Below are 27,803 nucleotides of genomic sequence, written 5' to 3'. Positions count from 1 at the left end.
GCTAATTTAGATCCTGTTCCAAGTCCACAGAGCTGTCAGCGGAGCAGGAAGGAGGTGGTAATTGACAAGTGCAGAAAAGAAGACGTATGGAATTATTTTAGGCTAAAGGTGAATGTATGTGATATTGTATAGAACACTGGCAAAGAAACCGTTATACTTGTTGACTTATTATTGTTATATCCTAGTTTTGCCATTTAGCAGTGCACTTTATTGTTTTTTAAGAACAGTTTTTTCGCTTAAAGAAAGAAGACACATTATGCTTTTGATTGTTATACAGTTATAAACTGAGAGGAGCATTAAAGTAAAGCATAAAAGTAATACAGATACATAGATATGCAATTAAACTGTAATGATGTTTCTGCAAAACTACGTCATTAAAATAATGAAACACAAATATATTAATAATCTAGAAGCTCAGACTGCAGAGTATTCTTACAGTACTTTTGGCACAAAAACTGAAAACATGTAAATGTTGACTACCATCTCTTTATTTGAAAATGATCTACCTACGATGTATACATTCATTTAAGAGAGAAATGTAGATGTAAAAAGGTTAAATAGTTCCATGGTGCGTGTTATCTTCATGGAGATGTTGTTGTTTTGCCTGGAATGTTCCACAGTCTGGCCTTTTAAACTCCTTTTAAACCATTTTGCATTTACTCGATTACAGGTGATTTTATTGCTGAAAAATACCTTGAAATAGATATAATTAATGGCGTACTGTGTTGCATGAAGGGCAAAGCAAATATATCTGCATGAAGAAAAGCAGGCGCACACACAAACACACTTTTCAAATATAAAAACACGCAGGAAGTCGATGAATTGTCACCTTTTTACACCAGTTTAGATCAATAAAGCTGTTTACGACGGACAAAATGTAAAATGATGATCTACAAATGCTGTAGTTTAATATGAAGTACCAGAAAATAATTGTATTTCAGCCCAGCATACTCAAAAATTCGAAATACAAATCCCAAATATTTAAAATGTCAAGATTTTGCATAGAAAAAGTACAGACAGACTTTTTAAATTGTAATTTTGTACTAAAACGACTTTGAAAAGTGGTTTTGAGTGTCAGAACGAGCGTGCGTACAGAAGGTAAAGTAATTGTATGTTCGATGACAACATTTTTGTAAGTGAATGGAGTAAGAATAGAACTCCTCACCCGTCTCTCCACCCACAAACCCTCTGTCCTCGCTCTGCTCCAGCGCGAAAGACGAAAAGGACGAGCTCCAGCATTTCAACTATAATGAGCCGGGACTTTGTGACGAGACTTCATTTATGCCGACTGCTCGCGCTCACGGGGGCCTATCAAAGGATTTCAATTTAGTCTTTTGAAAAGCAAGGGCCCCAGATGGCATCACCACATACATTCACCGGAGACATTTATTAGACTGCGATTTGGACAAAAGAGGAGCGAAGGACAAGCAAACGAGATGATTAAAAGTACTGCATTTTTAATTGAGTAAAATGACCTTAGACATTAGGTTGAAAGAACAAGGAATCCTGGGTAATCTGTAGGATGGGGAACAGATGGAGAGAGAATTTAGCTTGGTGTGGAGGTAAATTGACCATGAATGCAGCAATGAAGGTACGATAGTAGAAGTATAACGCAGAACATGGGTGGGTGATGTTGCCAGAAATGACTAATATTGTCATCTATTTTTATGATCCTGTTGACAATGACATCAGACAAAATATGTCGATAGGTTGCATTCACAAACCTTCAAAACTATAGTGTATAACCACTAAAGTTTACCTTTGAATTTGACTTTTAACTGTCCAAATGCAAATGTTTTCACCTTTCAATAAGAAACAAAATGCTCTGTATCTTTATTTTGTTATTTCATTTTGCACAACAAAAACGGCGTTCCCTCAACAGGATTTGGTGTTAGCATGCCCTCTACTAGCAGCAGAAACAAATCTAGTTTGGCCACATGCTAATACCCAGTTGCAGTTGAAATGAGTGCGTACAGTACACATTGAGTTGCTGTTGATATCTCTCCTCTGCAAGTCACTTCAGTAACTCCTGGTGTTGCTTTGGAGAGGACGAGCTTGTGGGACTGTAGCTTTAAAATGATATCTCACATGTTGGGGTGAGGCTTTGGTAACTGCATTTTTCTGACTTTCAAAATATAACTGTTTTGATAATATATCAAAACATGCACATTTACATGTTTCCAGTTCAAAAATGATTAAATGTCTTTGCCGTAGCAATCGGATAAAGTATGTGCACATTCAAATATACATATACGAGAATTTAAAGTCAGTTTAATAGCAAATGTGTGCTCTGTGAACTGAAGTTATAGAATATCAATGAAAGAAATAAATCTGTCATCTATACACAAATAAATTAACTTATTGAGGGAACCGCAATACAAATGGAATGAGCTTGTCTGGAGCCGGCCGAGTAAGATTTTGCAGTAAAGTTAGCAATCCAAGCTAGCTAAAAATATACAAAATGAAAAGTATTTGCTGTATAAAGTGACAGAAGTGACACAGACCTTGGCTCTTGAGCGGAGTACACGTTTTGCTTATTGTCATTCCCGATGGCTGAAGTTCGCCCGTCTCACTATTGAATTATTTGAAAGGATAAATTATGTTGCAAAAATTAATAAGTTGATGCGTGTTGGGGTTGAGGTTAAGATATTGCAAAAAATGTGAGTGAATGGATGGTAAAATCAACAATGAAAGAGCAGGATATCAGATTTATAGATTAGATTTGTATTTGTAAACAGCTCTGTTTACAGGCTTTCTATTAATATTATAACTACAAGATGTTCTAATTCCAATATATCCACCTCAAATAAACAATTTCTTTCAAAATGTTACTTGTTATGAGCAAAGAAAAAGCGAAAAGTTCAATTTTAATACAGCTACCGTATTTTCTGGACTATAAGTCGCAGCTTATTTCATAGTTTTGGCCGGGGTGCAACTTATACTTATATTTATACTTATATACTTATACGTACAACTTATATGTGATATTATTTGTTATTTCAGAATCAGAATCAGAATAAGGTTTATTGCCATTTGTCAATAAACAGGATTCACGAACATAGGAACTTGGCGGTTCGGTGCAACACAAACATCAAACACTGAACAATGAATACAAAAACAATGGACAATGAATAGCTACCGGGTATTAAAAATAGGTAAGTAAAGTTGAAAATAGACATGATATGTACATAAATAAAGTATGTAGTGCAATAAAAAGTGAACGGTGCAGTGAGTGCACCGGCAGTGTTCATGAGTTCAACAGCAGAGGGAAAGAAACTGTTCTTGTAGCGGGAGGTTCTGGTCCGGATGGACCGTAGCCTCCTGCCTGAGGGGAGTGGCCTCCTGCCTGAGGGGAGTGGCCTCCTGCCTGAGGGGAGCGGCTCAAATAGTCCGTGTCCAGGGTGAGAAGGGTCGGCTGTGATCCGACCTGCTCTTCCCAGAGCTTTGGAGACGTACAGGTCCTGCAGAGATGGAAGTCTGCAGCCGATCACCTTCTCAGCAGAGCACACAATGCGCTGTAGTCTCTGTTTGTCCCTGGCTGTGGTTCCAGCGTACCACACGGTGATGGAGGAGGTGATGGAGGAGGTGAGGATGGACTCAATGATGGCCGTGTAGAACTGCACCATCATCTCTGCTGGCAGCTTTGCCTTCTTCAGCTGCCACAGGAAGTACATCCTCTGCTGGGCCTTCCCGGTGAGGGAGCTGATGGTGAGCCCCCACTTGAGGTCCCGGGTGATGGTGGTGCTAAGAAAGCGAGTCCACAGCAAGCCTCGAAATAACGGGCCGGACACGGTCAATGACCGGCGCAAAAATCAGTTTTGACCGACTCCAAAATCAATGCTCCGGACATAATGACAGACGCAAATTTTTCGCCGTAATATATATTTTTAATAGGCAAAAACAGCGCGGTGAACATGCCCAAAGCGCTGTACTACAGACCACGATTATTGCTGTAGTTATACAGCGGGGGAAGGCAGCGGAGCGCATGTGCGCGGGCATTTCCATCGCTTAAGTTTCGTTTTGACAGACATGCCACTTCGCAGTCTTCTCGCTTCTCATTGGCCGAGCGGTGTCCGTGATCTAATGTCGATGAAAGCGGGCATCTGATTGGCCGCTGCGTTTGGTCTTGTTCGGTTGTACTCGGAAATGCCCGCTCTAATTTTGCGCCACAAGTGATATCGAGGTTGGCGGGCGTCAATCTCCTCAGTTCGCAATTCAGTCTTTTTAAAGTTGTTTGGAACAAAAGCTGTAATTTTGCACATTAGGGACAATGTCAATGTGGAAGTATCCAAGGGCCCCAAGGGCCCCGCCCCCTTTGGACTTGTTAGCATCGGGGCAATGTATATATGTTAGTAGTTTATTTTGTAGGCTGTGATTTTATATATTCCACAAGATCTCCTTGTGTCAAATGCTGTATTTATTTTGTATCTAAGAAACATTATATTAAATTAAACAGTATTAAACATCATGATCTCTGGTTTATAGGAATTCAGTAGTTGTGCTCTTCATATCAAATAAAAGATAAAAGTACTTTAAATTGTTTTACATGCTAATAACCAGGTTTAAAACAACAAATTTATCTTGTTCTTATGACGCCGTGATGCCGCGCGCGCTTGTGGGCCCCTGAAATTGCTGGGGGGCCCCTAACTTTTTTAGGTCGGGGGCCCCCCTGGCCCCTAACTTTGCAAATCTATTTCTCAGCCTGTAAATGATAACGAGACATGTTAATAAAAGTTAATTTTTCCTTAATTATGTTATTCTGTTTTCCTTTCCTTGTGACCGATTCAGAATTAGCCATGACAGGTACCAATTGATTGGTACCTGTCATGTTGACAGGGACGTAAAAAATAATTATTTCAAGGCTTGCACAGTGGAGATGGGGGAGTCTGAGATGGTGAGGGGGGGCTGAGGGGCTTTGCCTTTCCTGAAGTCCACGATCATCTCCACTGTCTTCTGGGCATTGAAATCCAGGTTTTTACCGCTGCACCAGGACACCAGCCGGTCCACCTCCCTCCTGTAGACAGACTCATCCCCGTCCGAGGTGAGCCCGATGAGGGTTCACACCGCATTTCATACTCCAGTGCAACTTATATATGGTTTTTTTCTTCTCTATTATGCATTTTTTGTCTAGTGCCACTTATACTCCAGGGGGGACTTATAGTCCGGAAAATACGGTAAATGCTGATTAAAAAAACAAGAATGTTTAAAGACAAAGCTAAAGCCTGAAGAATACACATCCATGAGGAATAAAGTCTGGCGGTAATGCAACACTCGGATGCCAAACGCCATAAAACAACAACAACAACAACATCCATATGATTAAAATACATTCTGCCCTTACATTCTGAATAGCAAACAGCCCCAGAGTAGTTCTAGAGCAGGTTCTAGCACGTTCTGCCTCTCCTCCTTTAGACGGTTCCCTGACAAAACCTAATCACGGACAGTTCATACTCACGGTGGTGCTTCGGGAGCCCCCCTGCCAACACGGCTCTCCGCTCTCGTACACCTGCTGGCTATACGGGCTCTTGGCACTTCCGGACCACATCCCCCATACTCTGCGAACACGAGCAGACACAAAAATCTATTAACCAAAACAATAAGTCATCAGCTCTTAAAAAACTGTGAGACAGGCTGTATTGTAGGCTGGCTCCGCGAGCGAAAATCTGGCAGGACGGGCGGTTTGGCAGCGCCCCTGTTTTGGTTCCTGGCTCAGGCGTTCTCTGTCTCCTTAACAATGGAAGGAAATATTAATTACAGTTTAGATGAATCAGTGATTAAAATTAAAATAAGGCACAGGGGAAGTAGAGGAGATGAAGCCAGTCGCAAATGTGGCGGCGCAGAGCAAGCTAATTACATTCTCACCAAACATTTCAAGAGGAATCAGAGAGCAGAGCAGAACCGGCACAAGAAAACAGTTATAATTGAGCCTTAAGGCGTGACATTACAGGCAAAACTTCCTTTTTTTGTCAGTGTGCGCTCTCAACCTATAGGCTTTCATGTGGGAACTGCAAACGGGTCCAATCTGCTCCTAAAGATGTTTTATTATTTCATTTAATCCACTTCATCCATCGATTTCACGTCTGCTCTCTTAATGTATTGTTCTTCCACAGAGAGACAGAACGATCACCACTAAAAGTAGCACCTGCACACACCGAACTTTACTAGCTTTACACAATTTTGACGGACCGGAAGAAGGATGTGTTGATATTTAAAAAACTAGACTCAAAACTAGATTTATTTAAGTTTTAAGTTTAAAAAAGGGTAAAAAAGAGGCACATTTTGAATTTTTAAGCCCATTTTCAGTCAGATCTAATTCCAACCACAAAAACAATACAAATATGAAAGCCAACATCCCCTGTGTAAATGTTTGTGTAGCTAATATGTCAAACCTGGCTCTGTCCATTTTTCAGATTTAAACCTCCCAAATATGTGCAATTTTGCCAATTTTTACACAATGCCTCGTTTCTATAAGAACACTTACATTTCCTTACATTTATGTGAGTAAACTACAGCTGAAGGATCTTTAAATTTGAGTTGCTTTTTTCCTATTCTCCCTGCAGTTTCTCACTATAAACAAATAAGACGCGATATGTAAAAGTTCCTGTTTGGATGCAAATAAAAAGTACAACGTGTCCAATTTGATGGACAATGTAGAGCCTAAATTTACATCCAACCAATAGAAAACAGTTCATTCAATAAGATAAACAGAATGTAAATGTGATGAGAAAAAATAACTAATGTAATGTAATGTAATGTTAGTTTTCCCCATGCTAACATGCTAACAGGGCTAATTTACAAAGGAATAATGGATTGAAGCTCTTACTCTATGTGCATTTATTACTAAAGGTAGTAAACATCTTAAAATCTTTCTCAAGTTTGACCATTTTGATTAATAATTTCCCTTCCTGGTTAGACATATGGGCGGCAGATGTGACTTACAGAAAGTTACATAAATATTACCAAACAAGAACACGTATAACGGCCAAAACTTGTAGAATTGACTCAATATGAAGTGACATTTTAAAATATATGGAAATATTAGAGTTCCTTGGGCGTACATTGCGTGCATTATTGCTTCATGATAGATAAATTGACAATCTGGGAAATGCTCTTGCCTAAAGCGATCGGGACTGGGACACCTTTCCCTGTCCGCAAATGCACACACTACGTCTCCATGCCAACGCTCATATTAAAACAGGCCTGAGTCGGTTCATGTGGGCGCTTCACACACCGGCGCTTCGGTCCCAATCACAATCGAACGGAACAGCAGGAGCCAAACAAGATGAATTCTCAAGAGTTTTTGAAGCCACGAAAATCGAGAGAATTCATCTCGCTGGGCGGGGTTAACAGAGAGATGGATTTTAGTTCAGCACACAACGCTGCTTCCTGTGTTTTAACCCACCAAACACCGTAATGATTAGAAAAAACATTGATTCTGTTTGCTTTTCTTACTGTCTGTGTGCAACGGGAGCTGGTGAATGCTAACGGCTACTTGCAAACCTCTAACAGGAACCAGTTTGTTTAATCCAACATTTTTTAAATCAAGATAAAGTCAATATTTACTTGCTTTTATATTTCTTTTTGATAGACACGACCATTGAGAAACCAAGGACAATACTTTTTTGTATTTTGAGTGCAGGAGGAACTAGGTGAAAAGCATTTTGTTTTACTTTTAACGTGGCAAATGACAGACTAAAATCAACAGTTTGAGAAAATAACGCTATTGTATACCTAAAGGATGATAAAATATGACATGTGAAACGTTTTATCGAATCCAAAACTGCACAATGCGAGTCCATTGTCTATTGCTGTTAGACGAAACGTGAGTGTTTTATCCCGAACGCTTTGTCAATGTTCTGTTAATCACTGTGGATAAAGCGCCACGAGAGGTAATAAATCGTGCTCGGTGTTCTTGTAATCTGTCTGAGTGCTCTCTTCACACTGCCAACATCGGATCTACAGTCTCCCACTTTGACCTTTTCCCGTCGGATTAAAGCAGCACTTTGTTCCCCGACCGCTTTTAGTCATAGACGAGCTCATCTGCCATTCGAGCTCTATTTTTATATTTTCATTTGCGCAGCTAATTGATCCTAATAGAGTGATGGATTACCGTAGTACGCCGGTATCCTGACATCTGAATATTTTCATTTAGCTTAGACGCGAGCTAATCTATCCGCTAATAGGTACATAATTGCGTGATTCATTATTGACGGCAACATAGAAGAAGGGCGGATCTCCACAAAAAACAAACAACAATATTTAATCAAACGTTATGACACTAATGAGTGTTAAACGCCATCGGGACGCACGTACCTGTGATATAGGGAGGCCCGTTTTAAAGTGGGTCGGGGAGACTTGGGAGTGTCGGGATAGGGAGCCATAAAGCCAATGAGATAACAGTCTTTTACAGGTCTAAGGAAAATCAAGGTAATGCATAGTTTATATGCTCGTAAAAAAAATAAATTAAAAGATATCCAGATACGCTTACCCCACAATTTGTGATCCAGCAGTTTCAAATCATCAATTACCAACCAATCCTGTGGCAGTAAAAAAGCATTTTGTTTAGAGCAGGGATACAATTGTGGAGGAATAAAATGGAAAACGTGCATTTATTTATGTCTCAGCTGCAAAAAAAAAAGGTCTTTGTTTGTGAACCGCTGTTTTTAACTAGCAGAACCTAAAAAACGATTGCAAAATATTGATTGATCGAGGTGAAGCAGCCCTTGTTCAACCGTACACTCTTATGACAATTTATTTATAGAGAGAGTAACCTGCCGATACCTAAAGCTAGAAGGTATTATTAGAGGGACCGTGCTGTCAATAACACTTCCATCCCCAGTCTCCTGTGAGTAAAGGTGACCACGGCAGCGTCTGATTCGCAGCCCCATCGCGGCCCCCTGGGACATCCCGAAGCCTCTAGCGTCGTGCGGCGGGCTTGTGTCGAGCGGGTAAGAATGTACGCCACACTGGTCAATGTTAGCGCTATCACTTTACCCCCCCGCTCGCGTGGGAATCTGACAGCAACCCATTTGGGAGCGCCCGGTGCTAAGAGAGTGCTAAAACCCAATCAAAGAAGCGGGAGGTGGCGGTCCGGGGCGTCTTCCACTTGTGTGAGCAATTCACCTCCGTCTGACCTGCTCGGGCTCTTGAATTAAGCATGGCCACATACAAGCTGCTCCTTTGGGCGTCCGGATCAACCGCGGGTCACGGCAAGGAAAATCAAAGACAACACGTTTTGAATCATTTGGTGTGTGTGTTTAAGTGTTAAAATAAATACGTCTTGGTCCAATTTTGAAGTAATTATGCCTTATTAGCCTTATTTATATCATAGTGAAAAGTAGCGTCTTATTTAACGCTCTACTTAACATGAATCATTCTTAATTTGTTTATTAAGCCTTTGTTCATGCTTTATTCATGCCAATAAAAGTGTTACCAAGTACTTGGTATTAATGTAAAGCTGGAAGTACCTGATTTTCAAACCACACATGGCGGAAGTAGGTATTTAAATGTATCTAACTAATTTATAGTGCTTACAAAGCCTCTGGCACATCGTTAATATTCACATGCATTCATTTACGGCTGTAGGCATTATCTTTTCAGTTAAAACTTGGGTGAACCGTCAAAGATCGGTCAATAAGAGCGCTACTTTTGGGTTTTCGAGCGCTAGAATACATTGTTACAAGCCGATGCAGACAGCGCACAGTGGTCTCATTTTGTCACATAGTGCTGCTTTAACAATATACTTAAAAACACAAAAATGACCAAAGCTGTCAAAGTTAATGCATTGACTCTTGTGATTAAGATGATGCGCTTTACCTGAGTGAAGGAGGAAGTCACAGGAGCAGAGATGCTAAATTTAAATGTACACACGCCAAAACGCTCACTTGTGGCGAGTGTTGTGGCGAGTGTTTTGGCGCCACAAAGACACCACAGAAATCTTGAATCGAACTCCGCGCACACTGTGACAAAAGTAAAGGTCGCAACCCGTGTGAGCGCTAAAACTAATAATATGGGCCAAATATTTCACCTTTCCACTATTACAGAGCCGTAGTAGCTTGCATCTGTTGTCATAGGAGCCAGTTACACCGCAAGCTGCGATGGAGAGCCTTGAACCCACTAAACCTCTTGTTTGGTTATGCAAATTTACTTGAAACATGCAACCAGCAATTTATTATGAAACTTACTTAAATTATAGCCAGTAGGTCTTTTAAATAATACTAATCACTAATAACAAATGTGCGAAAATACTTCAAATTAGAACATTTTAATCGCTAAAGAATTACATTAAGTACGCTGTCTGATTAGTCATGATTAGCTATATTTCAAAAGTACTTTCTGTAATGTTACTATGTGGTCTTAAGCTCGTTCTGATCAAGACCATTTTATAATTATTCAGAAAACTTTATCCTATTTATGTGATTCTTTTTCAGTATCAATACTAGTAGTAATACTAATAATAGTGTTCCAATGAGAATTTAGTTTTGATAATAGTTTTAGTATTGATCCCTGTTTTAGGGTTTCGTTTTAGGTCTAATGTATTGAATGTCCATGAGCCTTTGAGAAAATGACTTGGGAGTTTTTCTTCAGGTTGACTTTTGTAATTGAGCGGCTTATGTTGCATAAGTAAAACCGCTCGGGTCTTTGCTGGTTGACATTGGAATTTGATGCAGTTTAATTTACTAGGAAAGGTTAACAGGCTGGAGACATGTCGTGTAGCACAAATGCCAACCGTTCAAGTACATTTCTGTTCCATTTTCATTATAACCAGGTGACACCACCAGTCAAGGGAAAAAAACATTTATTTTAAGAAACTTTAAGTGGTAAGTAATAATGGACCCAACTACTGCTACAGCTAACCTATGTCCTTTCCATTGGATCGTTTAAAAACAAGCATATCCATGGAAAATAAGTGTAAGTATAGTTACCAGCAGAGAAGGGAGGAGTTAGTGAGGAAAGTACATGAAATGATAGTTCAGCCTCACAAGTAGCACCAGAATGAACAAAAGGCTATAGAAACTGGACTTTAAAGGAAACGTTATGTAAAATCGACTTTTATGAGCTTTTAACTCATGTTCCCTCATGTTCCCTCAGAGTTGTATTATGATTGACTCCTGCCTTTTGGAATAATCTTGCGTTGTCTGGTATTCAAGGCTTTAGTGCTCAGAAAATGTCTGCTTTCACCTTCAACCCTCTGCTCTGTACTTAACTTCAGATTGTTCAAGTTTTTAACAGAAAGTTAAAAAGTCAGTAGACCTGTTTCTATTACTAGGCCATTTTAGATCAAATTTGTAGTTCGCATTCAACAAAATAATTGGAATTTGGACATTCATTTGGAAATGTTTTGACATCTGGTCATATCAAGGGGACGTGGCTTCTTACTTCAAACTCAATAGTCGTAACTATTTTTCCATTTCTTGATTCCAGGTACATAAACGTGACAAACAACCTACTCGAGCCCCGCCCTTAACGTGCAAAACGGACCCCCCCCCCAACGCCTGGCGCAATGACAGTTCCGTTTTCCATTGCAATTTATCACCGTTTGGCTCCGAGCTGCAGCCATGATCCGCACGATTCTCACTTGCAGCAGCAGGACTTGTCCCCTTAGATTATGTGCCCTCCTCTCATGTATTTTCCCTCTGCATGTGTACTCTGGAGCTGCAGGGTGACGCGCTGCACCTGTCTCCTGCTGCCGGCACTCAAACGTTCTCCATCCCCATTTTAGCATGCAACTCACAGCTATAGAGAACTTGGCTTTTCTCAATGATAGAGTGATGTATTTGCATTTCAGCTTTAGGAAAAATGTGCATATTGTTTGCCTGAAGAGCTTATGTTTTAGCAGATTCTGGTAGCTTAGCTGGTGAGGTAAGTTAGGCTGGTCGCTTAGCGCATTTACCGGAGTATAAATCTTACCGGAGTATGAGTTGCACCAGCCAAAAAATTCATAATAGAGAAGAAAAAAACATATAACTTGCACTGGAGTATGAAATGCGGTTGCAATTGTGAAAATAACAAATAATATCACATATAAGTAGCTCCGGAGTATAAGTATATGAGTATGACAAAACTATGAAATAAGGTGCAACTTGTAGTCCGGAAAATACGGTAGTGATGGTGTTCAATTTGTTGAAATACTTTCAACAAATTGAAAGTATTTTTTGTATTACTGTATTTTGCACACACTTAATACATTGTACATGATTAAGCACAATGTAAAATCATTTAATAAACCCACCATTACATGTTATTAGTGGTTTTCAAAAGGTAAACTGTAGTGTGTAGTTTAAAAGTATGATCACCTTTTCTTATTTATCTCCAATTTGAACCACAAAAAGAAAGAATACACTTTTTCAATATTAACATAGATGATTTATCCATCAACTAAACATTCTTGTTTTGAAGCAGGCCCAGGAATTATACTTTGCCATTGTGCGTTGACGTAAATACCCTTGAGAAAGCACACTTCAGGCTCACATTATTTCCAAGAGCACGGCGAGGGCGGCGACACTGTTTAAGATAAATGGCTGCAGATATCGAACGCTGTGTGCTTCTTTAAGCCTTAAAACATAGGGAATCTTATTTACAGATACCTGGATTATGATTCATTCTCTGTCTGGGCCTTCTCTAATGCCATAAAAGCACCTTCCATCACAGATAAACCTGTAAAAGCGGCATATCTAGCCGGGCCTAAACCTATTATCCCTGCATTTATGTTCCATTGTGGCTGAGAATGCAGGAGCCAGGGAGGAGTCCATCTCTGGAGTCAATCTCATTTCATTTTGCCCCATTGAATCACGAGGTGCGATTTGTATTGACACGCAAATGAGCAGATGGACTTGTGATTTAATTACACCCGGCGGCCACAAAATAACTGCGCGCTCAGCTTCTTGAGCTAATTTACAGACACACTAAAACGTAACGCCGGAACATCTTATCGATCACTTGAATTTCAGCCTTCACGGTTTTGCTGTTTTTCTAATCCTATCAGTATTAGCAGTAATTAGCCTGCCTTTCTATAATGCTAATACAGGAGAAGATTATACAACAATGTGGTCAACAGTGATTTCTGTTTTAAACTTCATGGTGCCGTTAATCCGCTTTCTTTCGAGTGATAAAACCTGATAATCCACGGCTAATCTGACACAGCACAAGGAAACATTTCACATTTTTCCAAGTAATTATGAGTTAATCAAGGTCAGTGAGTGTGTATAGGTTACGACTAAAGATGCACCAACACCAGTCCTATGGTGCAATGGTGGACCGCGCCATACACAGCCACTGAGAGGAAGAATTACTTTAAAATAACTAAACTTTATAGAAAACACCAGCAAAATATTGATTATCAGCCCAAGGTTTTTCTCATAACATCTCATAATCGGCCTAAAATGTCCAGTGTTGACACAGCACAAGTGAAGGCAATATCCAAGACAATACTGGGATGCTTGAATCCAATGTCCATTACTTGGCAGACATGAGACTTAAAAATATGTATTTATTTATATAATATTGAATTTGTTGAATGACATGTGAATCATTTGAAATTTTGCATTTGCCATAATAGTTTCGATGCCTCCACACCTTTAATAAGACTTGAGACATTAATATTAGGTTGGTATAAGCTCAAAATGCTTAAATCTTTCCAATTTTACAGTAAAACCTACTACTTCTTGTTGTTTGGATCAACTTCGCAGGAAGCAGGAGGGCCAACAAAAATGTGTCTAAGGGCCGCATTTGGCCCCCGGACCGTAGTTTGGACATGCCTGATTTATGCTGACACATGGACACTGAAACTAGCATGTAGGGCTTTTAATTCCAAAATGTACATCACTTCACATTCACTCAATAACTGTCCATCTCTCTGAGGCCTGGCATGTGTCACCTCAGTAATAAATGACATGTAAAGAGTGCGGTAGCGGCTAGCTCGTACCGACTAACCTCGCGCTGCTAATCACACGCTCTACCTGTGTCGGGGGGCTGTAAAGTCTGGGCTTATTACTGTCACCTTCCCACGGTAGCATCCACTCATTACCACCACTGCAACAAATTATACCTCACAGCTATGCTTTTCCTGCCCTAACAAGGGGGGTCTGGAGCAGCGAGTGAGTCCCATCCCTACGCTGTTAATGCGCTAATCATTTATAACGTAGTGAGGGACCGGGGAAACACTCCTGCTGAATGTGAGATTGGTTATATAAAAAAAGATATTAACTATACAAAGGAGCATGTAAGAGACAAATGAGGAAACAAAACAAAAAAAAAGTTGGTGAACTTTGACCCGCACATAAGGTCACCAATCAGCGCTCTGAGCTATCTGAGCCCCGGCATTGTCATTACTGTGCCAGCCACAGAAGCTCCTTTCACCCATTGTGCCCGCTGTGCTAATGCATAATTCATACGGACAGGAACATGCGAACTGCACACAGGCCGGGAATTCACTTTACATTTATGAGAAAAACAGAAAAGAATATGCAAGCAATTTCACAGATAAGGAGAATATAATTGTGCTTATATGGAGGTTACCTTACAGCACTATAATAAGTAGCTAGTATTGATTTAAGACATCCAGGGAAATAAACATTGAAAAACACAACAGATGCTGAAATGCAAAGATGCACAATGCTGTTTGGGCACTTCATGTTGAGGTTGGGATTGTGTCGTCACATCTCAGAGAATGTACACATATTATGCATTCTTTTGTACTGTTTTGGTCCTTTTAAACACGTCAAACAACTCGGGAAATTAGAAACCGAGTTCTCTTGTAAACAGGATTAACGAAATGTGAATGAAGCTCAATTTAGCATAATATGTGTCCTTTAAGATGCTAAATACTGAACTACTAAATTTACCAACAGTGATTTTATTCCACTGGGCTTTTCTTATAATTTTTTTTTTCTCGTGCATCTCTTTGCACATTTGGCACATTTCCCAGTATTGTAAGGTTACATAAGAGCAGATACTAAGAATGTTTTTAAAGGCTGAATACAAAGCTGTGTTGCCAAGTCCCACTGACATGTAGCGTCTCTTTTTCAAGGGAGGAGCCTATTGTACTTGCTTTTAGTGGTAGGGCAAACCGGAGTACACGGAGGAAACATACGCAGCCACAGGGAAAGCATGCAAACACATAGAAAGGACTTATTTTAATTACAGCTTCTTCGTCATTGTAAACAACTTACATCAGTCAACTCAAGTTTATCAGTAAATAAAAGATAGCTTATGAAGGAGTCAGTATTTATCAGTTCAAACATGCTTCAACAGAGAGGCAACCCTCAAGGTAGTGTTTGGGGTCCATCTTTTTTGTCTTTGAAATCAAAGCGTTTGCCATCTACAGAAACGCACACTCTGTAACTTGACTCTGTAACATAACTCAAACTTAACTCTGTAACTTAACTCTGTAACTTGACTCTGTAACTTGACTCTGTAACTTGACTCTGTAACTTGACTCTGTAACTTGACTCTGTAACTTGACTCTGTAACATAACTCAAACTTAACTCTGTAACATAACTCAAACTTAACTCTGTAACATAACTCAAACTTAACTCTGTAACTTAACTCTGTAACTTGACTCTGTAACTTGACTCTGTAACTTGACTCTGTAACTTGACTCTGTAACATAACTCAAACTTAACTCTGTAACATAACTCAAACTTAACTCTGTAACTTAACTCTGTAACTTGACTCTGTATCTCACATTTAACTATAGTTAGTTTACTTTAATACATTTTAGAGCAATAAAAAAAAAAAAGAATCACAAACTTAGCTGCACCAACCTGTCTTCACTGTCACATTTTATGAACAGTTTCAAGAGTGCTGCACAATGTAACAATATGAACAATATGCATAAACCAAACTACCCAGAGTGCTTTGCTTTATGTGTCATTATAACCCCCCACACATTGGGGACGCCGCCGTGTTTCATCCACACCTCATGACAGATCAGGCAGTATGGCAAACCCAAATCAGTATTCTCTTAACAGCTCACTTATGCCTCATTAACGGCAGGCGAGCGGTTACCATGGCGACCCAACCGAAAGGCCATCGGGGGTTCACGGTGTCAGGCCCCCCGCCCCCCACTTTAAACCCTCTCCTGAGCCCTTTGGCTTGATTAGCCTTTGGTACAGTACATACAAGTGCACATTTACTGTTAGGAGTGTTTTATAAATGTGGGCTGTCTGAGCTCGTTGTCAGTGGCTACATGCAAAGCTATACCGCCGTCACGGCAATAAGCACCTGCCACGCTCTCAGGTAAAGGAGGGGCCCCGCTCTTCACAAATGGCACTCCAGCGACTGACCATGACAGCTTGAAAATGAGTGCATTAAGTAGAACACTTCAATCTATAATTACGCATTTGCTCTTGTACACCTGTCGCCACACAAGAGGTTATCATTAGATAAGTCAAGGCGTTAAAACAAATAAATATTCAGGGATATTAAGGGAGATGACTTTTGAAATGATAAAATGCTTTCATTTTATCTTTTTTTTTTATTTTTTTACTGTGGTCATTTAGTGAGCGCAATGAGAAAAGGCAAATTAGTGGTGCCTAAATCGACAAAAAATAAAACCTTTGCTGTTTATGACAGTTTTGTTAATGTGCAACACAGTTTGTCACAGAATTAATGAGGCAAGCTTGACTGTAGCATTTATTGTAGATTCTACAAAGATTGGAAAGAGGTCAAATTTGCTTGGTTAATATAAAAGAAATGTTTGAATCATCCGTAAGATTAATTGTTTGTTTGTCTAAATGTTGTTTCGAGTGTATATGTGTGATAAATACGGGAGGCTAATTCTCTCAACATCCTCCTCACTCTTGGTGTCAAAAGAAAGAACCCCACCTACCACTCAGCAAGACATTTGTGGGATGACAGATCAATTGCACGGTCATTACACTGCAGTTAAGGTATCAAATAATGCATTTGATTCTCATTTAATAATAAGTTATTATTGGAGCCTTTTGTCACTGTAAATGGCCCTGGATGTGTTTAAAATGTATAGCAGACAAATTCAATCTTTAGTTTCCAAAGGACACACCTCCTAAGCTAACTATTACAGATGTGAAAAATGTAGGCACTTTGTCAGATTTTATCCTGAGCTAAAGTGTTGAAGGACAGACTTAAAGTGCATTTGACAGGTGAGACTGCACAATTTCTTAATTATATTTCAGATTTTGCACAAAAATCAGCCTATTTTTTCCTAGTTCGACAATTTTGGTGAAGTTTATAATTTGATTTGACTGGGTGAAAATGGGTAGCAGATGTGACATACATAGAGGGAATTCCAGTGGAAAAATGTCTTAGATTGTAACTTCAGACAGTTTAAGATGATAAAACATGAAAATGGGGAACTGCTGGTTGGATTTACAGATGTTTTGACCTGGTTTATGGTCAATATCGCTAAACAAAAACTGACACCTGTTCAACAACATCTTCATTGGGTAAAAATGTATAAAGTACAGTTATTTGTACACAATAGTGAGTGAAAAAAGTGGCAAGTTTGTGGACCATATCATTAACAAGGATTTTAATTTCTTTCAAAAACAGTGAATCGGCCATGGTATAGAGGCCCCTGCACTCCATCTGAAACGATTACACTCATAAACACAACCTTTTGTCTGTTTGCATTCCTCTGCATTACACTGTGCATGTAAAACTTGTACTATAGACGACTGTGCACAAGTGAAGTTTCTGCCAGAGTCTGACTGCATGTATTAACCAGCCTGAAAAGTAGAATGTCCATACCGTCTTCCTGTACGCTGTCATTTCCTGCTCCTACGTCTGTCCTTGTGCACTAGTTTTTCTGACTCACTCGTCACGACAGAAATAGCCCACGCTAAATCTGCAACTTAAACATCAACATTATCCAAATGTCACAAATTACGCCAACTGTAAATCCAGCCGTTAAGTGCGGCGCTGGCGGAGAGGCGTGTTCCGGGAACAGGAGGCATGGTGTCATTCTCGCCTTGATATTCAATTTCTTTGTCCTCATTTGTAACCTGTGTGCGCCGGAGCAGTTTTACAGCAATCATCACGGCGCGGCTCCCTTGCGATTGCCCCGCGATAACGTGGCCACCTATCGAGATAATTAGCAACAGCACTTTTCTCCTGTTTATAGCCAGAGCAGAAAAAAACACAAGTGAGCAGTAATTAATCTTAAAAGGGGGAAGGACTTGATGTATTTTACATTAGAATCCCATTGCCTTTAATACTCTAAATATGCTTTCAACCACCCCCTTGAGAGGCCGACTTTTATTGATCAAATGAGCATATTTTCATATTACCACGAGCAGAGATGAGACACTTCTCTAGCCTTTGCTTGGGCCGATGCCAGTTAAATTTGCCCAGCTGGATCACGAGTCAAGGCCTCTCCAAGGACTGGAGCCGCCTGCAGGCATTCATATCATCTCTTCACCCGCTGCACACGAGGATTCTTCTTTCATTTTGTGGATTTTAATTTACTTTTAATACAACTAACTCCAGTCATTTAAAATATTTTGGGAGTTTTTACATTTTTCGCTGTTCGTTTCTATAAGTTTATACATTTATAAATGTGTGATTTTATTAAATACTCTCCAGATAAAGACCCAGCCCATGTATTCATCATGTCACAAAGAGCAGTACTGATATCAAAGTATCGATCTATCGATACAGGCTCACTAAACTTTACGTATCCAGACTGCTGTACACATTTGCATGATTTGCATATGAAAATTATAACACTAGGCACTCATTTTAGACATCTTGTTGAAACAACTTCAAAAATAAGGTTAGACCAGTATAGAGTATTGGTATTTAAAAACTACCCTCAAGGTACTTATTATTGTTTGTTGGTGCATGTTGCACTGAATTGCCAAAGCAAGTTCCTGGCCTGTGAACTTTGTTCACTGACAATGACAATAAACCTTTCTGATTCTGATTCTGACTTTGTAGCTTATTGATGCCAAAAATTGTGGTATCGCCCATCACTAGAGCAGCCTAGTTTAATTGGATTATATTTCACCCTGAAGAGACTCAGACGGGAAAACGGGAAAGATAGTTAAGCAAACTTTATTGCAAAGGTTATTTGGCGCTCAGACCCCGGCGGAAGACGTAGCGATTACGGGCACTCCATAATCTAATTGAATTAGATGTGTCCCCCCAGGGCCTAGAGACTGGTGGTGGTAGATATGGAGAGAAGGTAGAGAAGATGAGAAGGATGCAGAGGAGGAGGAGGGGAGGTGGTGGGTCGCAGTACAGTCTGAAGCGGCAGGCCCATCTGCTTGGGGCTTAAATGCGACCGCCTGAGCGCTGATTACAAAAACCGAAGTACAAAAACCTCCTGGGAAAAAGTAGAAACCTGGAAGAGTCCATGGTGAAGGAGGGATCTGACTCTCTCAGACGGACAGGCGGACGCCCGCTTGAGTGCGATGATGGAGCTGGGGAGAGGTGTCCTTCCATGGTGGCCGACGCAGATTAAGTTAGGTCTTCCAGGTGAATTTACGCAGGCTTCATTTGTGGCCATGTTGGCTAAACAATACCCAACCTTGCTCCTAATTCAAATTTAAATTCCAAAATGCATTACTTTTACCTTTAAGCTATGTTTTTACATTATAAACTGTAACTATACCATTAACAATCGTGCAACTTTATACGCAAAATTAAGTGAGTATTAAGGATTTTACATCAAATTAACAATAAACTAAAAGTAAACAAACTAATTTGTTCTTATTAGGACCTTTTTCCATTTTTTCCAGACCAATACAGCGAATTATATTTGAAATATATTTGTGGTTGTCATCGGTTTCATCATTTTGAACTGCCGGCTAAGAACACTGCAAAAAAGAGTTTTGGGAGTTTCTTGAACCCTGGTGTTCAGCCATCACAATTACGCCCATGTCAAACTCATTTACAGTATCCAAGATAGTGTCCATGAAAGCTGTTCACGTCGCCCCTGCGGCATTACAATGGTGGACATTTAGGGGGAAATGCAACAAACACCTTGTATAGTCCATAGTTACAACTGACAAAATGTTCAAATACTGCCAAATATATTCCACCCACATACTAGTGCCACTATCAAGACATAATGTATCATTTACGTCCCCTGTCAGTGGTTGGAATGTTATGGAGCAATTCCTGAGTGGCCACTAACTGGGCTGTCAGTTTCTCAGATAAAATGCTAGCCCGTGTTGCTAAAGAAAAGCAGAGAAACAACAGTGTTCTGCTCCAAACATCCAACCTATTTGTATTTTTCACGGTGGCCGCCACATCCCACTCTCTCTGGGGTTGCTCTGTGCTGTCATTTCGACTGCCTGCTTCCCTTTGCAGTGGGCATACACAGTCATTCAATGTGGTTTTTCAATGTTGCTAGGCTACATCGTCTCGTTGCAAATCTACTGTTCAATAAAGCAGTTCAAGGGAGACCTGTGGGTTTGAATACTGAGCAATAGCAACCTGCAAGAAACCGACAACATTAAGTGCCTTTTTTGTTTTTACAATATTCTCCTCTTTCCCTGCGCTCGACGGTGTGCGCGCGCCCATCTCCACAGCTTCTACTCAAATCATAATTCTCATATATCACAACCTTCCTGGGTGAACTCGCAGAAGCGAATACAGAGTACAGTGTGGAAATAGTAGATTACGAGGTGGTATATAGAAATATACCACCTCGTAATCTACTATTTCCACACTGTACTCTTCAACATCCCTAACTCCCAAAAGAATTTTACAAGGTAATTTGTACATTATTGTGTTTGGATGTCTTATGGGACACGTTTGAATACTCATGTTTGCGTATTGTTAGCATTTATTCTCCACCATCAATTGCAGGGTTTCAGATGACGTCACAACATCCAATAGGTCTGTAATATTTAATAAATGGGGGGCAGGTAAAATTAATATTGCAGAAATCCAAGTTTTTGTTGTAACACAGCAAGTGCATGGTCACTGATAGAAATTATGCTTAACATTTCAGAATTGTTCTTTTAAATCTTTCATGGCAAAGTGCAACATATTCAATAAGCAAAACTGGCTCTTGCCCCCCATCTTGGACCATCACATCCTAGAATCTGAAAACCACCAATATTAAATTGACATTCAGGGTAAGGTTGAAATGCCTCAAAGTGCAAGACTGTCATCATTTACTCCAAACTACATGGTGATCTACTGAAGTAGCCACAGCTGCCCTGTGGTGGACTGCGAGCCTGCAGATCTGAGCCATGGGTTCCCCCTGAAGGCTCGGGCTGGTACTGGGACCACAGTCTCTCAAACCACTGACCCACTATCTTCAACACTGTCAAATGTGTTTTTTACAAGCTACAGTTATGTGTTACTTTGTTAATTCACTATCATAACTTGCAAAAGAGGATTAATTATATTAATTAAGTCCTTCTATTTTTACTTCACACTTTGTTACATAAATGGCAGCACAACTTTTACTAAACAACCTTAATCCTCACCTTCACAGTCTGTTTTGGTTTCCACAGTGTGTTTACTCTGCATTTGTTTTCCTGGTTTGTCCTTGTATAATCTCGGGGTGTCGGGCGATGCTTAGGCTGCTGCGTACAATGTGTTTCCAAGGTTGAAGGGGCCCCCCGCACGCTCTGAAACAACACTTTTCCTCCCCTCTGACGTGTTCTCAATAGCAATGAGCGTAAAAACAGTTTGACCCCGGCACAATAGCGGGGCCGGCTCCTTGAACTTCGCCAGGCATCTCGGGGCGACCTTTGAACCCGACTGTGTGGCCACCTTGATTTCCCCAGAGTGCTAAAACAAAAAACACTTTTGGAGGTCTTTCACGTGGGTTTCTCCATTGACACGGCATCTGAATAAGTGCTCTCGATCTGGAGAACGGTGAGCACAAATTATGTTTTTGTCCAGATAATGGATTCATAATTTGTCTTATTTTATATTTGAGTTGAACATAGTAAAATTATATGGTCAGATGATAAGCAACGTGAATAATAGTGTTTGGCGCAGAGACATACCGTAGATTCCGGACTATAAGTTGCACCGGACTATAAGTCACACCAGTCAAAAAATGCATAATAAAGAAGAAAACAACATATAAGTTGCACTGGAGAATGAAATGTGGTTGCAAGTGTGAAAATAACAAATAATATCACATATAAGTCACTCCGAAGTATAAATATAAGTATAAAAGTATAAATATAAGTATAAGTCGTATCCTGGCCAAAACTATGAAAAAAGTTGCGACTTATAGTCCAGAAAATACAGTATTATAAAGCATCCCTTTGGTGGACAAATACTTACTATATTTTCGTGGAATATTTTTTAGCATATAGTTTCAAAATTGTAAATATTTTCCAGCAAATTTAGAAACTATCAGTACCACAAATAAAACTAATTAGAAGTGGACTTTAAAATGAAAACTAAAAATTAAAAATGATATTGTCTATCATTTAAAACTATGAAAAATGACAGCAAAAAGCGCAGTTTAAAAATAATTGAACAGAAACATCTAGTGTAACACCTTTTTCTGGTCTATACTCGTTTTGTGCGATATTTATATAAATATTTCAACCTCAGTCAAGACAATTATAGGCAAATTCAAGCACATTCCTGATGCATTGTGAAAAAAATGGAGCTATTCATTTTTGTCGATATTGCCCATCCCTAGATTTTGTTGTTAGTAATTAGTTGTATTACGAGCACATTTTAATTCTCCAATACTTTCCTACATTACAACCTCATGACACTGCAATAGGACTTTCCCAGTTTTTCCCTTCACTGTTGCTGGAAGTGGTCATCATGAATATTTCAAATACACTTATCCCCGCTGTGAGAGGTTATTATAGCCGCGCCAAACACCACACCAAAGAGTTGTTTTGTAGTTGTTGCCGTTTGCAGGAAATGGCTTACACATAAGCTAATCACATGACACTGCTTCCTTTCAGCTAAATGGAAGTGACTGATTTTAGAGGCTTAAAATGCGCCAGTGCATTAGCTCTACGCGGCTAACGGTACAAACGTTAGCCTCGCTCTGGTCGCGTGTGCAGCTTGTTTGTAGTTGACTGCACACTCCATGTTTCTGTCCAGAGGAATTTAGGAAAACATCAGATGAAATGCGTTTGTTTGTGCTCCGTTCAGTCGCAGAAGAACAGCACCGCGTTCAATTATGTGCTTAAACAACACTGTATATTATTTTGATTTGTGGAAACGAAACAGAAATTCTGTCATGATGGGTTCATGTTCGCTGCTGTACTGTGTTTTTGCTTCATGTTAAGTCGAATGGATGAGCTTTTGAACATGTATCACAGTGTTAACCTCATCATGATCTCAGTTGTATTTTGACTGGATCATGTATTGTCCTGATCTCGAGTGTTTCACTTTCTCCTACACAAAACTCATACTGATGATAGGACAGATCAAGTATTTTCCCTTGAGCCCTTTACACAGTTTGAAGTATTAAATATGTTGTTCTTTATAGATATACATACGTCCATTGGAGCTGACACCATCAAACCAAGGTCGTTATTGTTTAACTTGTGTTTTTGATCTCACAATTCAAACAGAAAGTATCCCATTACTATGGGAAACTGCTTTTGTTCTCTCTTTGCACAAAGAAGGCCAGTAAAATTATCTGAATCAGTTCCGTACAATCTCAAAACTCTCCTGCTTAGCAAAGCTCTTTGAGAAGCTAATATGTAAGCAGGTCCGTGCTTTCTTAACCAAATATTACTTTCTAAATAGATACCAGTCCTGTTTTTGACCAGCTGCTGCCAAAGTCCTATATGATATTGCTATTTCAATGGATAATAATGTGCTGCTGTTTTTGTTGATTTGTCAAAGGCCTTTGATTCTGTTGATCCTTGGATTGTCTGGATGCTAGTAGGCTTGAAGTAATTGATACGAAAGGTGTTTCTCAAGGGCCCGTCCTTGGACCACTTTTATTTACAATTTGTATAACTCAACTACCATAATCTAAAACACAGTAACATCCAATTGTATGCAGATGATGCAATTTTAGGGCACATTCTGCGGTACAAGTGATGGTAATTGGATTTTCAGTCCATCTGACAAGACTGCTTTAAGAAAATGTATGCTGTTCTGTTGACTCAAAAACTGTATCTATTCTTACCCTACTAAGAATACTTGAGCATCTGGATCGTGATAAACTCTCTTTCAACAAACACGTACAAGATCTGACAAATTATCTTAAAGCCAGATTATCATTCTCCTTTAGAAATAAAATATGTTCCTCTTGATTGTAGAAAACAATTAATCCAGGCTGATTATTTAACATGTACTGTATGTCAAGGACTTTGTACCATTGCAAAAATATTGACAATTTGAACAAAAAGCTAAGCAAATGTGTTTCAGGTTTGGGCTTCTTTATTATTTGATGGAGCGATTTGGCTTGGAGTAGGGTCAGTAGCATCAAGAAGACAAAATACAAATAAAATGCATTTGTACATGTTATTATTAGTTTAATGGACAGAGGACTGTTTTATACCTGTTGCTTTTACAAAAGGGAATTCTCGATCTCTTTCCAGCTTGCATGAGCTCATACTGATTGTTGAGCACATGAGTGGGGTCTTAATGATATTAAGAGCCTGTGCTACAACTGACAGCTCAAAGATGCTCTGTGGAGCAGTCAGAGTGGACACACCCATGATCTTAGCAGCCAGTTTTCTACTGATCTGTAATTTATATTTTTTTGTCAAGTTTCCTAACCAGCTGACTATTCCATACCTTAACACAGACTCAATACTAGCTCTATAGAAGGTCAGCATAATAGTTAGTGCATATGTTTCCAAAAACACGGTGTAAACCAAGCCCTTTATACAGTATTTGATGTAATTTATGTAGAATATTACTCATAGAATGAAGAGCTATTGCCTCATTGCAGTAAAAGCCCATTCGTTTACATACTGCTCGACTGCTAACAAAGTTCTATACAGTATTTAGCATTTTGTAAACGTCAGCTTCATAAGCAAAACTAAAAGTGATTCTAGATATAGATTCATATTCAAAAGCATTCATTCATTAGGCGTTTTCATTGCATAGCTAAAATGCCAACTGGCTCGGGGCACCAGAGTAAATATCACTACATCACAAACAACATTAGTGACTGAACAAAAATTCATTACAAACAGGAAAGTTGAACAACGGCAATCACTCAACAATAGTTTTACTGATACAGCAGTAAGTCAGAACTCACAGAGGACATACTATGAGCGTCACTCCAGTCTTTAAGAATCAATACAGGCTTCCTACGACTTAGTGGTGTCCTTACACGCCTGCGTGTTTGAAGAAGTTGCGGATGTGGCCTGATTAGTCCTCAGACATTATAAATTAAAAGTAAAATAACCCCACTTTGTCGCATATTATGTGTATTGATCTGGTATAAAATCAGTAAGTGAAAAAATATCTTTGACACATCAAAATGCTTATCAATGAAGAGAATCCGTCTTAAAGTGACAGTTACAAATGTATGTGTTACCTAGTACAGTGTTTTTGCCAAGACACGTTTCTGATTGAAAATATTCCATGGCACACCACCTACTAAAATATTACAAAAAATAGCATATAATGCACCAAATGCTGTCTATAAAGTTGGTACTGATAATATTTTATGAGTAAGCGTTAACCCGTGCTTTCTTTTTGGATTGAAAGTTTGTTCAGGACATTCTGATGGCAAATTATTAAATCAAATCCATGTGTGAATCAGTTGAGAAATCCATATTGCTATTTGTTGGTGGGACACCTGGCAATACCTCAAGGCACACTATTGTTCCTAGGCACACAGATCAAGGGTTTAGTGGTCTAACCCATTGTTAGTCCAACATTCAAATAAACTTGAAATAGACCCATCCATCAAGCTATAACGTTTAGAATTTTTCAATCAACTGTTAAGTTCTAGTCTTTGGCAACGACTGCTGTGTTCACACTTGTACATTCAATACATCACAATTGGGACTAAACCCAGAATTAAAACTGCACTAAACAGAAGTAAATCTGGACCAGAACAAGAACCAGTCTACATCAGAACTAAACTGGGCTCAAACCAGAACCAAACAGGACGAGTGGCTGCAGCTATTATAGTGTAAGCGATACTGTAATGTCATACTTGTTTCCAATTTAGATTTGTTTTTAGCATACTTGCTATCTTACTTGCATGGCTAACAAACACTGCAGAATGTGCTGTATTAGATGCATGCATTTCCATATAAAAACGGTGTAAATGAAGACTCCACCTCACAACCACACCTTGATACAATGCCATTTGTTTATCTGTCGAGGTGGATCGCACGGCCCGTTTGGTGCCCTGTCATTGTTGCCTCTCAAGGGGAGCGAGGGCGGGGGCGTATTATGAAGATGGACGACACTGTCAGCGGCGGACGGTGTTTGTCGCAATGCAAGCATTTTTTTCGACTCAATTATCATTATCGGGCCTGATGTTGTTGTTACAATAGACATTTCCAGGAAGCGCTTGAGCTGCTCAGGCCCGCAAAAGCAAATGGAAAATGGAGACATTCAGAATTCAGAGCTGAATATGAGTTGTATAATATCAACATTTACAGATAATTGGGTGCATACTGTATGACGGGCACGCTTTATGAAATCTTTATGGCGACGTGCAGTGCGTGTGGGGTCCGATATTAAGCTAGCAGCGCTCCCGAACTGATTTATGGCTCTCGGAGAACATTTATATTGTTAATGGCATAACGGCAAACACGCCACAAAGCCAAGCATGAAGGAAGGTTAGGGCTGAGGGAACAATTTGAACTTATATGAGCCTTGACACACTTGACAAACTGAGCTGTAATCGAAATGCCACAGCAGCGCCATTCGTTTAAGACAAGGAGGTTAACACGGCTAATCCAAATGAGACCAAATGGAACAAGCCGGTATTAGCTTTGTCAATGCAGCAAGAGTCACTGCGCCGGCTTAGCACATATAGGGACAAGTTCCGCATGCAAGTGCACTTTTTGGCCGATTCAACAAATGCTTTTCAAAATATAGATACTTTTTACATTAAAAGAAAAATGGAAAAGTAATACGCTGACTCTGAATGAATAGTTTCAAGAGTTAATTTTAGAACTTGAAGAATAAGTGATGTTTGCCTTTAGTCAACAAGCCAAAGAATGATTTATGTAGTGAACTGTTAACAGTAAATATTAACCAACTTGAAGTACACATTTGCAAGCGGAGAATCTCCGCTTCGGAAAGAAATTGCTCATAATGTTGTTGTTTTTTCAGTTACAGTTGCATACATAAACTAAACCTGAAACTAAACTAGGACTAAAGCTGGGCTAGAACAGAACCAAACATGGTCTACATTGGGACTATACTTCGCCAACTATACTCAAACCAGACCAAACCAATGTTGAACGCAACTTAAATGCACATGCATATTTTAGTGTCATTTGTATTTAATAATGGTGCTGACCAAGCATTTTGTCTCAGCACATGTTTAAGTCCAGATAACGTATTATTGATTATGAAAAATGCCTTTAACCGCAGTCCTGATTAATCTGAATATTAGTCAGCCATTGCAGTTTTATGGAACACTCAAGTTTTGTCACAATAAAAAAATACGGAAACTCAATTTTGACACCACGAAAAGGGCTTCATACTGAATACAAGCCTGTCAAATCAAGCTTTCTGACCTTTCTCCAGTTTTTAAGTACAAACATGTAACAAACTGCAGCACTCCAAGTACGCACTTATAAACCGTCCCTTAAACTGCACAAAAACCCTCCTACAAGAGTTCGCAGACGTCCTCGCGGGAGTGGTGCTTAAAAACGTAATGGCAGGAGATATCAATATTCATGTTTGTTGCAAGAAACAAGCCCGAGAGTTGGCGGAT

The 27,803-nt window shown here is 39.5% G+C and overlaps 1 protein-coding gene across 2 annotated transcripts in view; it reads right to left on the bottom strand.

Moving 5' to 3' along the window:
• The window catches only part of LOC140371834 (glucosidase 2 subunit beta-like), a 210,895-nt gene that overhangs the window by 2,831 nt on the left and 180,261 nt on the right, over positions 1-27,803 (bottom strand). For both annotated transcript variants that reach the window (XM_072459045.1, XM_072459046.1), the window contains one exon: positions 5,456-5,555. In XM_072459045.1, the coding sequence (XP_072315146.1) occupies positions 5,456-5,555 (100 nt within the window). The remainder of the gene's footprint in view (positions 1-5,455; positions 5,556-27,803) is intronic.

The sequence above is a fragment of the Eucyclogobius newberryi genome, unplaced genomic scaffold (assembly GCF_026437365.1).
Source record: "Eucyclogobius newberryi isolate DKJ021-1_F unplaced genomic scaffold, fEucNew1.0.hap1 SCAF_22, whole genome shotgun sequence".
NCBI lineage: Eukaryota > Metazoa > Chordata > Actinopteri > Gobiiformes > Gobiidae > Eucyclogobius > Eucyclogobius newberryi.
Note: the sequence above shows the minus strand (reverse complement) of the source record. Positions and strands in the feature narration are given on the sequence as shown.